The sequence below is a fragment of the Bolinopsis microptera genome, chromosome 8 (assembly GCF_026151205.1).
Source record: "Bolinopsis microptera isolate Bmic1 chromosome 8, MBARI_Bmic_1.0, whole genome shotgun sequence".
NCBI classification, from domain to species: domain Eukaryota; kingdom Metazoa; phylum Ctenophora; class Tentaculata; order Lobata; family Bolinopsidae; genus Bolinopsis; species Bolinopsis microptera.
This window is the reverse complement of record NC_087079.1, coordinates 519,365-532,050: the sequence shown is the minus strand read 5'-3', so window position 1 is coordinate 532,050 and position 12,686 is coordinate 519,365. Positions and strand designations below refer to the sequence as shown.

Genomic DNA, 12,686 nt, shown 5'->3' with positions numbered 1-12,686 from the left:
ATGAATGAAATAATCGCAAAGCACTTACTAAACGAAAATTGGTTAAAAAAACGAAAATTTTGATTACATAATTTACGAAAATTGTCAAATTGGTATTTCGAAAATCGGTAAAAAATTAAAAATTTGATTACGTAATCAACGATCAAAACACCCCCGCAATCATTTGAAACCCCCCCCCCCCCCCTCGGCTGATTCCGTAATATGTGAACGACCCCTTAGGACGTCCGCCAAAATCGCAGATTTTCAGACCACCCCACTTCCCCTGTCCGAATTTTTAAAACCAACCCCTCCCCAGACGTCCGGATTTCCAGCTACTTCTTAAGAGTACGAATAAAACTCGGCTCTCATGAGCTGCTCTGGGAATCGACTTTTCGTTCAAAAATCAAAATACAGGAATCTAAACTTACGAAGTAATTTGTGTCATAGAGTTGAAATAAATGAGACTTTTTCGTTAATTCTGCCAAAATTTCCGGATTGTAAGAAACCACCCCCTCCCCCTGTCCGGATTTGTTCGAAATTCCAAAACCACCCCCTCCCTATTTGCTGGACGTCATAAGTAGGGGTAGCATTTATATTATATACCGTCCTGACATCATTTGTAACTTGCAATACATCGATTCAAGTTGCAAGTTGGTTTCAGCTGCATTTTAGAAAATTCTCGAAGGTTCCAGTGTAGTGATTTAGCACGCTCGTTGGAGACACTTTTCCATTTTCACGGGTGTCACCCATGACCACAATTCAGAGGGAAATTATATTACACTACACTTCACATGAATCACATTAGATACGTAAGCATTATAAACTGAAAGGACTGCAGTATAGTAATTAGTATGCTTTCAATCCTACTTGATGTAAAATTTGGGAGCCGATTGGCCGTCCAGACCGGAAACCATGCCGTATGAGAATCAGCAAACTTGCAGTTGTACTACATAGCGATGGCGGAATCAGCAAAGCTGAATATGTGAGTACGTGGCGCAAATATTGCTCAAAATGCTGCGGCGAGTAAACTTTGTACTTCTTCAAGCCGTAAATTATTGCTAGTCGTATGGGCGTTGTTGCAGATTGGTCCCAGTCCTCAGATTCTTACCGGCTATTTGAACAGCTTTGCGCCAATCACTTGAGCTGCCTGAACTTCCCTTAACCGAGAATTAAAAATAGTCCCTTTTACTTAAAATAACATGATGAGGATGATAATGATGATAGCAAACGGGACTGATAATCTCAAGTTAATTGACACGAAATTTAAGAAATTTAATGTAACGACTTCCGTTGAGATTGACGTATAACATTCCTACACCAAGTTTAACGTAATGGCAGTTCTACTTACATGAAACTATTGAACAAGTCTGAATACATTAACACTGGGTGTAACGGACTCAATAAATACTGATACTGTATTCAGGGGTGCCCCCCCCCCCTCCTGCAGGTAATAACCCTGGTGTGATGGGTAATATTGAGGAGGGGGCAGCGCCGGTTGGGGCCGGTAAGTTGGTACACTTAAAAGTAAGTAAGTGTCTTAAAATACAGGAAGCTAATCTCCTAACCCTAATTATGCTTGTTGTGACAAGCAATTTCAGTATGTCTCAAATAACAAGGTACTAACATGTGCATTGTGCCCCCGGCCCCCCATAATGTACAAGTAATCCAGGGTGATCCAGGTTTAAGTGAACCTACACAGCTCCCTTCATGCCATGTCACTATTTCAGTGCTCATCACATTGTAATAAGATAGAAACTATTCTTAGAACAAGTGTTCAACTTACACCTAGACGAAATGGAGGAATATATTACCACTCGTCAAGGAAAGGGCAATTAACTTTTAATCAATGGAACGGAGTTGTACACAGTGCAATACGTGATACAATAATTAGCGTCAATTACCCATCTGGCCAGTCAGCAGAATCTATTAAATGATTTAAAACTAAGTTAAACGAAACATAAACTATTTAGGTAGAACGGGACTAACATATTATTATTAGTTTGCGGGTCTTATAATTAAACTACAACTACACGTCACCCCTCAGAAATTGGTCCTAAAGCTAGAATCAATTAATTACCATAATATTAATAAACTGAACTATTAAGGATTACACTCGGTTTTTGTGTTCTGACCCAGATTTATGTAGATTTAATTAAATTCCTGATTTTGATAGTAAATTTTGGTAGGACAGTAATTAAGCCTTCACTAAATTGGACGAATACTTGATAAAACGTACCATCATTTAATTGCACGTTATGGTAAAGCTCAGTTAAATTTAAAGGTGACTTACCAAAGTTCCTTTACATAATATTGATAGATCGTTTGAAGGTAATATTATTTCGAATGGGCCATGGCAAGTGCTCAGAAAAAGGGCGATTTGTCTTACTACAGAGAGTACATTCTGTCAATGTGGTAATGATAAGCATCTGTCTCCTAACACGGGATGTAACGTATAACTGTCGGTACACTAGCGAGAGTGTTTTAATGATAGGGTTTAATATTACCATATAAGGGCATACTTGTGAGGTTGATAAACGATTTTTGACGTCTGCATCACTCAGGTGCCTACTTCATTTACAGTGTCTCCAACTGGAGGGACTCTCCCACAAAAAGCTATTTCTCCCACTTTTCCCTAACAAGCTAATTCTCATCAGAGTAGAAAGAGTACTTTAACCTACGATTAGGTCAAGTAAAACTATGTCACGTGTCAAATAACACTATGTCACGTTTCAAGTAAAACTATGTCACGTGTCAAAACTATGTCACGTGTCAAGTTAAACTATGTCACGTGTCAAGTAAAACTATGTCACGTGTCAAGTGAAACTAAGTCACGTGTTAGACAATACTCGTAAGGAGGGTTTAATAAACATGCAGGATATCAGTAAGTATGCTAAGCTACTACTACTACTACTATTACTATTACTATTGGTTCCATTTCAATAATAAAGAAGTTTTATTATAGGATACTACGAAGTACACTATTAATTTATTATACATGTTATACAGGATGAATTTAACATATTTGTATAACACACTTCCCTCAATACCACAAAAGTCGCCTCATCGTGCGAATATCTTGTGATAGTGCACACTATCACCAGACCACACATACTGCAAAGTTTTGGAATATTTGTGGAGGCGAGCTGCAATTATAATAAGTTTCTCATACTTGTGAAATAGTATGCCCTGCGACCGCCCACTGCTGAAAGGTTCCCTTAGTTTCTACTCTTTCAATTAGGAAGAGTTACATTACTCAGTTCTAATTACACAAATAGTTTATGAGGTTGATCCCCCCCCCCCCCCTGGTTTATAAGTAAACGTTCACTGAACGTTATTTAGATTGGCCTATGTTGGTTTAAGTATTACTATTATATATTTGAAGTGGAGAGAGATACAGCCACCAGTGAACAAGGAAGCCAATATTTGTACACACTACAGCTCTACAATCCATTAGTTACATTGACACGCAGAACACGTACAAGGCGATTACACGTGAAATTGTAGTGATAAGACGGTGATTACTCAGCTTGCGATAATATGACCTGATAAAACTACATGTGAGAGAGAGAGAGAGAGAGAGAGAGAGAGAGAGAGAGAGAGAGAGAGAGAGAGAGAGAGAGAGAGAGAGAGAGAGAGAGAGAGAGGGAGAGATAGAGAGAGAGACTACATGTGGCAATACATTATCTGAAATACGCAGCTTTAGCGTCCTCGCCAGGACATTACAACAGTGTAGGTGTCCGGTCTCACATATTTACTGTATATTGAGAGCACATTTGGTAATGCCATTAGTTCTACAGCCTCATCAAGCCAGCTCCGACTATAAGACGCTATGTAATAAGATGAGTTACAGCAACAGATTACTGTAATGCAGATCCTAGTTCCAACAGGAAATTACACTGTCACAATATGTGAAGAGAGCTGTTTATAACGCTAACTTTGTTAAGCGCAGAAAGACTGTCTTTTTGAGAGAGAGAGAGAGAGAGAGAGAGAGAGAGAGAGAGAGAGAGAGAGAGAGAGAGAGAGAGAGAGAGAGAGAGAGAGAGAGAGAGAGAGAGAGAAATACCTAACAAAACGTAAGGAGGAGTATATCAGGCAGTGTTGATGCAGGGGGGGGGGGGACTAATCAAGATAAAATATAGTAAATTACACCAGAGAAACCAACCGTGCCCAAAGTCTACTCAACCCATGATTTACCAAACATTGCTGTAAAATGTAATACATATAATAAACACAACCTCAATATGGAGCACAGTTAACTAATACTATCCAGATACAAGGATTAACCACATGTTATTTGCAGATAATCATTTCCCCTGCATGCAGTAATCTATCTATAGTAACTTCTCCGCAAGTCTTCTCGTCTGGACGTATTTGCAAGTTTAAACCGCCGCACAGTTGCACTCTAATAAATGCATGCTGTGAGTTCTGACGTCATAGCAACATCAACTATCAACAGTTTAGTGACCTCTACATTGCTGCCCCACCTCCAGCAGTTTAATGACCTCTACATTGCTATCCCCCCCCCCACTTGCTGTTGCTGGTATGTAATTGGCATTCCAAGGAAATTGTTGGTATGACGGATAGAAACATTTTAATAAGTTATCATACATATTTTACATTAATAAGTATACACAATACATGCCTAACTATTAAGCTGTGGCTTGGCCTGGATCGGGGTAATCACAAAAGGGGAGAGCAAAATCATTATAACTCATCATGCTCTGAGATATTATGTCAAAAATCTGAGATAAAATCATAAAAACCAAAAAACAATATATTGACTAGGATCTGTTAACCAGAACTGACTTAAAAGCTGAAGTCCGAGTTCTCGGACTCGTCCCAGTCACATTCCACATCACCAAGATTCCCACTCCCGTAATTTACTTCCTTGTCATACTCGTAATCAGGGTCACCAGGTCTTATCTGCTTCTCCATAAAATCTTTGTTCATTTTAGATTTCTCGAACTGCAGTTCAGAGTCATTGAGCTTGTTCATGTCCATGTCTGTGGAACCCCCCATAAAATCATCGTCCAAGTTCAGCCTGACTGGCTTGTTGGACCCGATAGCTGCTGCCCCCTTCAGAAACTTGATACATTTACTCAAAATCCTTGACAGCTTCTCTTGCGAAATCTTTTCCAAATACTTACCGTGTTTAGGATTGTTTTTGAACTTCCTGGCCTCGTTGTCAGGGTTACTGTTAGCGGTGACGTCTCTGAGCGGCATACTCCTCCTGTGGAGCTTGCCAGTAGCCAGTACCACGTACTCTACTACTAGAGTGGGAGGCTCGTAACGTATACCACACTTCTTGGGGGCAAACATTCCACGGATTCCTCAGAGCAGGAAGTCTTTGCAGCGCAGCACTTGTGTTATGTCATCCCACCTAAAACTATGACTAGTTCAAATGTTTTATAATGTACGTTGCAATGAGAAGTATTGTTATACTTTCTGCAGAAAATGTCATAAAATGTAAATTTAGATCGATTTATTGTGAACAGCAGTTAAATCTATAGTTGGACCCCTAACTTCTCCACTATTGAACCCCGGGTAGCTTGTGTAAACGCACTCACTCTCACTCACTCACTCACTCTCACAGTGTAACTCACTGCAGGCAGTATAATCTGTTATGCTAATTATTAATTAAGTGACAGCTTTGTGGGGCCGTTACCCCGTCACATTACGTCAATAACCCCGGGAAGTAGTGGCCTGGTAAAGTGTGCCACGCTACAAGTGTAGCTACAAACTACGTACGTATATACTATATTAGTAACTAACGTATATTCTTGATCTTACTGCTCAACCATACTGACGCTATGTATGAATTATTCACTGTAATTATGCATACACAGGTTAGATGGCCATGGTCCTCTTAAACTAGAACTAATATTCCAGCTTACTGTTCTAGCTTATAATTCTGCTTTTCCTTGGCAATATTGCTCTTTAACCATACACTGCACTATACACTGCACTATACACTGCACTATACACTGCACTATACACTATACACTGCACTATACACTGCACTATACACTGCACTATACACTGCACTATACACTGCACTATACACTGCACTATACACTGCACTATACACTGCACTATACAAGTCACTATACACTGCACTATACACTGCACTATACACTGCACTATACACTGCACTATACAAGTCACTATACACTGCACTATACACTGCACTATACACTGCACTATACACTGCACTATACACTGCACTATACACTGCACTATACAAGTCACTATACACTGCACTATACACTGCACTATACACTGCACTATACACTGCACTATACACTGCACTATACACTGCACTATACACTGCACTATACACTGCACTATACACTGCACTATACAAGTCACTATTCACTGCACTATACACTGCACTATACACTGCACTATACAAGTCACTATTCACTGCACTATACACTGCACTATACAAGTCACTATACACTGCACTATACACTGCACTATACACTGCACTATACACTGCACTATACACTGCACTATACAAGTCACTGTACTATACAAGTCACTACACTATACAAGTCACTGCACTATACAAGTCACTGCACTATACAAGTCACTGCACTATACAAGTCACTGCACTATACAAGTCACTGCACTATACAAGTCACTGCACTATACACTGCACTATACACTGCACTATACACTGCACTATACACTGCACTATACACTGCACTATACACTGCACTATACACTGCACTATACAAGTCACTGCACTATACAAGTCACTGCACTATACAAGTCACTGCACTATACAAGTCACTGCACTATACACTGCACTATACACTGCACTATACACTGCACTATACACTGCACTATACACTGCACTATACACTGCACTATACACTGCACTATACAAGTCACTATACACTGCACTATACAAGTCACTATACACTGCACTATACACTGCACTATACACTGCACTATACAAGTCACTATACACTGCACTATACACTGCACTATACAAGTCACTATACACTGCACTATACAAGTCACTATACACTGCACTATACACTGCACTATACACTGCACTATACACTGCACTATACAAGTCACTATTCACTGCACTATACACTGCACTATACACTGCACTATACACTGCACTATACAAGTCACTATACACTGCACTATACACTGCACTATACACTGCACTATACACTGCACTATACAAGTCACTATACACTGCACTATACAAGTCACTATACAAGTCACTGCACTATACAAGTCACTATACAAGTCACTGCACTATACAAGTCACTGCACTATACAAGTCACTGCACTATACACTGCACTATACAAGTCACTATACACTGCACTATACAAGTCACTATTCACTATACACTACACTATACACTGCACTATACACTGCACTATACACTGCACTATACACTGCACTATACACTGCACTATACTAGTCACTATACACTGCACTATACACTGCACTATACACTGCACTATACAAGTCACTATACACTGTACTATACACTGCACTATACAAGTCACTATACAAGTCACTGCACTATACAAGTCACTGCACTATACAAGTCACTGCACTATACACTGCACTATACAAGTCACTATACACTGCACTATACACTGCACTATACAAGTCACTATACACTGCACTATACAAGTCACTATACACTGCACTATACAAGTCACTATACACTGCACTATACACTGCACTATACAAGTCACTATACACTGCACTATACACTGCACTATTCACTGCACTATACAAGTCACTGCACTATACAAGTCACTATACACTGCACTATACACTGCACTTTACAAGTCACACTGCACTATACACTGCACTATACACTGCACTATACAAGTCACTATTAACCATACACTGCACTATACACTGCACTATACACTGCACTATACACTGCACTATACAAGTCACTATACACTGCACTATACACTGCACTATACAAGTCACTATACACTGCACTATACAAGTCACCATACACTGCACTATACAAGTCACTATACACTGCACTATACAAGTCACTATTCACTGCACTATACACTGCACTATACAAGTCACTATTCACTGCACTATACACTGCACTATACAAGTCACTATTCACTGCACTATACAAGTCACTATTCACTGCACTATACACTGCACTATACAAGTCACTATTCACTGCACCATACACTGCACTATACAAGTCACTATTCACTGCACTATACACTGCACTATACAAGTCACTATTCACTGCACTATACAAGTCACTATTCACTGCACTATACACTGCACTATACAAGTCACTATTCACTGCACCATACACTGCACTATACAAGTCACTATTCACTGCACTATACAAGTCACTATTCACTGCACTATACACTGCACTATACAAGTCACTATTCACTGCACCATACACTGCACTATACAAGTCACTATTCACTGCACCATACACTGCACTATACAAGTCACTATTCACTGCACTATACAAGTCACTATTCACTGCACTATACACTGCACTATACAAATCACTATTCACTGCACCATACACTGCACTATACAAGTCACTATTCACTGCACTATACAAGTCACTATTCACTGCACTATACACTGCACTATACAAGTCACTATTCACTGCACCATACACTGCACTATACAAGTCACTATTCACTGCACTATACATTGCACTATACAAGTCACTATTCACTGCACTATACAAGTCACTATTCACTGCACTATACACTGCACTATACAAGTCACTATTCACTGCACCATACACTGCACTATACAAGTCACTATTCACTGCACTATACAAGTCACTATTCACTGCACTATACAAGTCACTATTCACTGCACCATACACTGCACTATACAAGTCACTATTCACTGCACCATACACTGCACTATACAAGTCACTATACACTGCACTATACAAGTCACTATTCACTGCACTATACACTGCACTATACAAGTCACTATTCACTGCACTATACAAGTCACTATTCACTGCACTATACACTGCACTATACAAGTCACTATTCACTGCACCATACACTGCACTATACAAGTCACTATTCACTGCACTATACACTGCACTATACACTGCACTATACAAGTCACTATACACTGTACTATACACTGCACTATACAAGTCACTATACAAGTCACTGCACTATACAAGTCACTGCACTATACAAGTCACTGCACTATACACTGCACTATACAAGTCACTATACACTGCACTATACACTGCACTATACAAGTCACTATACACTGCACTATACAAGTCACTATACACTGCACTATACAAGTCACTATACACTGCACTATACACTGCACTATACAAGTCACTATACACTGCACTATACACTGCACTATTCACTGCACTATACAAGTCACTGCACTATACAAGTCACTATACACTGCACTATACACTGCACTTTACAAGTCACACTGCACTATACACTGCACTATACACTGCACTATACAAGTCACTATTAACCATACACTGCACTATACACTGCACTATACACTGCACTATACACTGCACTATACAAGTCACTATACACTGCACTATACACTGCACTATACAAGTCACTATACACTGCACTATACAAGTCACCATACACTGCACTATACAAGTCAATATACACTGCACTATACAAGTCACTATTCACTGCACTATACACTGCACTATACACTGCACTATACAAGTCACTATTCACTGCACTATACACTGCACTATACAAGTCACTATTCACTGCACTATACAAGTCACTATTCACTGCACTATACACTGCACTATACAAGTCACTATTCACTGCACCATACACTGCACTATACAAGTCACTATTCACTGCACTATACACTGCACTATACAAGTCACTATTCACTGCACTATACAAGTCACTATTCACTGCACTATACACTGCACTATACAAGTCACTATTCACTGCACCATACACTGCACTATACAAGTCACTATTCACTGCACTATACAAGTCACTATTCACTGCACTATACACTGCACTATACAAGTCACTATTCACTGCACCATACACTGCACTATACAAGTCACTATTCACTGCACCATACACTGCACTATACAAGTCACTATTCACTGCACTATACAAGTCACTATTCACTGCACTATACACTGCACTATACAAGTCACTATTCACTGCACCATACACTGCACTATACAAGTCACTATTCACTGCACTATACAAGTCACTATTCACTGCACTATACACTGCACTATACAAGTCACTATTCACTGCACCATACACTGCACTATACAAGTCACTATTCACTGCACTATACATTGCACTATACAAGTCACTATTCACTGCACTATACAAGTCACTATTCACTGCACTATACACTGCACTATACAAGTCACTATTCACTGCACCATACACTGCACTATACAAGTCACTATTCACTGCACTATACAAGTCACTATTCACTGCACTATACAAGTCACTATTCACTGCACCATACACTGCACTATACAAGTCACTATTCACTGCACCATACACTGCACTATACAAGTCACTATACACTGCACTATACAAGTCACTATTCACTGCACTATACACTGCACTATACAAGTCACTATTCACTGCACTATACAAGTCACTATTCACTGCACTATACACTGCACTATACAAGTCACTATTCACTGCACCATACACTGCACTATACAAGTCACTATTCACTGCACTATACAAGTCACTATTCACGGCACTATACAAGTCACTATACACTGCACTATACAAGTCACTATTCACTGCACCATACACTGCACTATACAAGTCACTATTCACTGCACTATACAAGTCACTATACACTGCACTATACAAGTCACTGCACTATACACTGCACTATACACTGTACTATACACTGCACTATACAAGTCACTATTCACTGCACTATACAAGTCACTGCACTATACAAGTCACCATACACTGCACTATACAAGTCACTATTCACTGCGTTACTGTGAAGGCTTTACTTTAACCGCACATATTTACTGTGATAAGAAGCAAAATGAGCGCCCCAACTTGCATAACTAATACACAGTGAGTAGTAGTGTTATTACATTTACAGTTCATTACGTAGTGTTACAGTGGTGTTCCTGGTACAGTTTACTACTCAGCTTCTTTTGAATATTCTCATCCAGTGCACGGCAAATCATGAGAATTGTTACTTGTGTGTAATAATCAGTACATAATAGTGAACAATCGCCCACAAAGATGACTAAGGACTAGGACTTTGTCTCGCACTAATTGCTGCAAATATTTAATATTTATAATTTTGTAAGTCTCTGATATTTTCAAAACCAACATCACTTGGATATATTATAAGCAGGTGTACAATACCGCCGGCCCTATATAATCGTCTAATAAAGGTGCTTAACTATCTAATGGAAGGGGAAATTTACAATTAAATGTAATAATTGTACTGCAGTATAGGGCCACAACTCAGTGTACCCTAGATGTAGTATAGGGCCACTACTCAGTGTACCCTAGATGTAGTATAGGGCCACTACTCAGTGTACCCTAGATGTAGTATAGGGCCACTACTCAGTGTACACTAGATGTAGTATAGGGCCACTACTCAGTGTACACTAGATGTAGTATAGGGCCACTACTCAGTGTACCCTAGATGTAGTATAGGGCCACTACTCAGTGTACCCTAGATGTAGTATAGGGCCACTACTCAGTGTACCCTAGATGTAGTATAGGGCCACTACTCAGTGTACCCTAGATGTAGTATAGGGCCACTACTCAGTGTACACTAGATGTAGTATAGGGCCACTACTCAGTGTACACTAGATGTAGTATAGGGCCACTACTCAGTGTACACTAGATGTAGTATAGGGCCACTACTCAGTGTACACTAGATGTAGTATAGGGCCACTACTCAGTGTACACTAGATGCAGTATAGGGCCACTACTCAGTGTACACTAGATGCAGTATAGGGCCACTACTCAGTGTACACTAGATGTAGTATAGGGCCACTACTCAGTGTACACTAGATGTAGTATAGGGCCACTACTCAGTGTACACTAGATGTAGTATAGGGCCACTACTCAGTGTACACTAGATGTAGTATAGGGCCACTACTCAGTGTACCCTAGATGTAGTATAGGGCCACTACTCAGTGTACCCTAGATGTAGTATAGGGCCACTACTCAGTGTACCCTAGATGCAGTATAGGGCCACTACTCAGTGTACCCTAGATGTAGTATAGGGCCACTACTCAGTGTACCCTAGATGTGGTATAGGGCCACTACTCAGTGTACACTAGATGTAGTATAGGGCCACTACTCAGTGTACCCTAGATGTAGTATAGGGCCACTACTCAGTGTACCCTAGGTGTAGTATAGGGCCACTACTCAGTGTACACTAGATGTAGTATAGGGCCACTACTCAGTGTACCCTAGATGTAGTATAGGGCCACTACTCAGTGTACACTAGATGTAGTATAGGGCCACTACTCAGTGTACACTAGATGTAGTATAGGGCCACTACTCAGTGTACACTAGATGCAGTATAGGGCCACTACTCAGTGTACCCTAGATGTAGTATAGGGCCACTACTCAGTGTACACTAGATGTAGTATAGGGCCACTACTCAGTGTACCCTAGATGTAGTATAGGGCCACTACTCAGTGTACACTAGATGTAGT

The 12,686-nt window shown here is 40.0% G+C and overlaps 1 protein-coding gene across 1 annotated transcript; it reads right to left on the bottom strand.

The window, feature by feature from the left end:
- Positions 1-4,553: 4,553 nt before the first annotated feature.
- LOC134819790 (centrosomal protein of 19 kDa-like) lies at positions 4,554-5,391 on the bottom strand. Its single transcript, XM_063829932.1, has one exon. The coding sequence runs from the start codon at positions 5,296-5,298 to the stop codon at positions 4,786-4,788; it is 513 nt and encodes a 170-aa protein (XP_063686002.1). The 5' UTR covers positions 5,299-5,391; the 3' UTR covers positions 4,554-4,785.
- Positions 5,392-12,686: the final 7,295 nt, after the last annotated feature.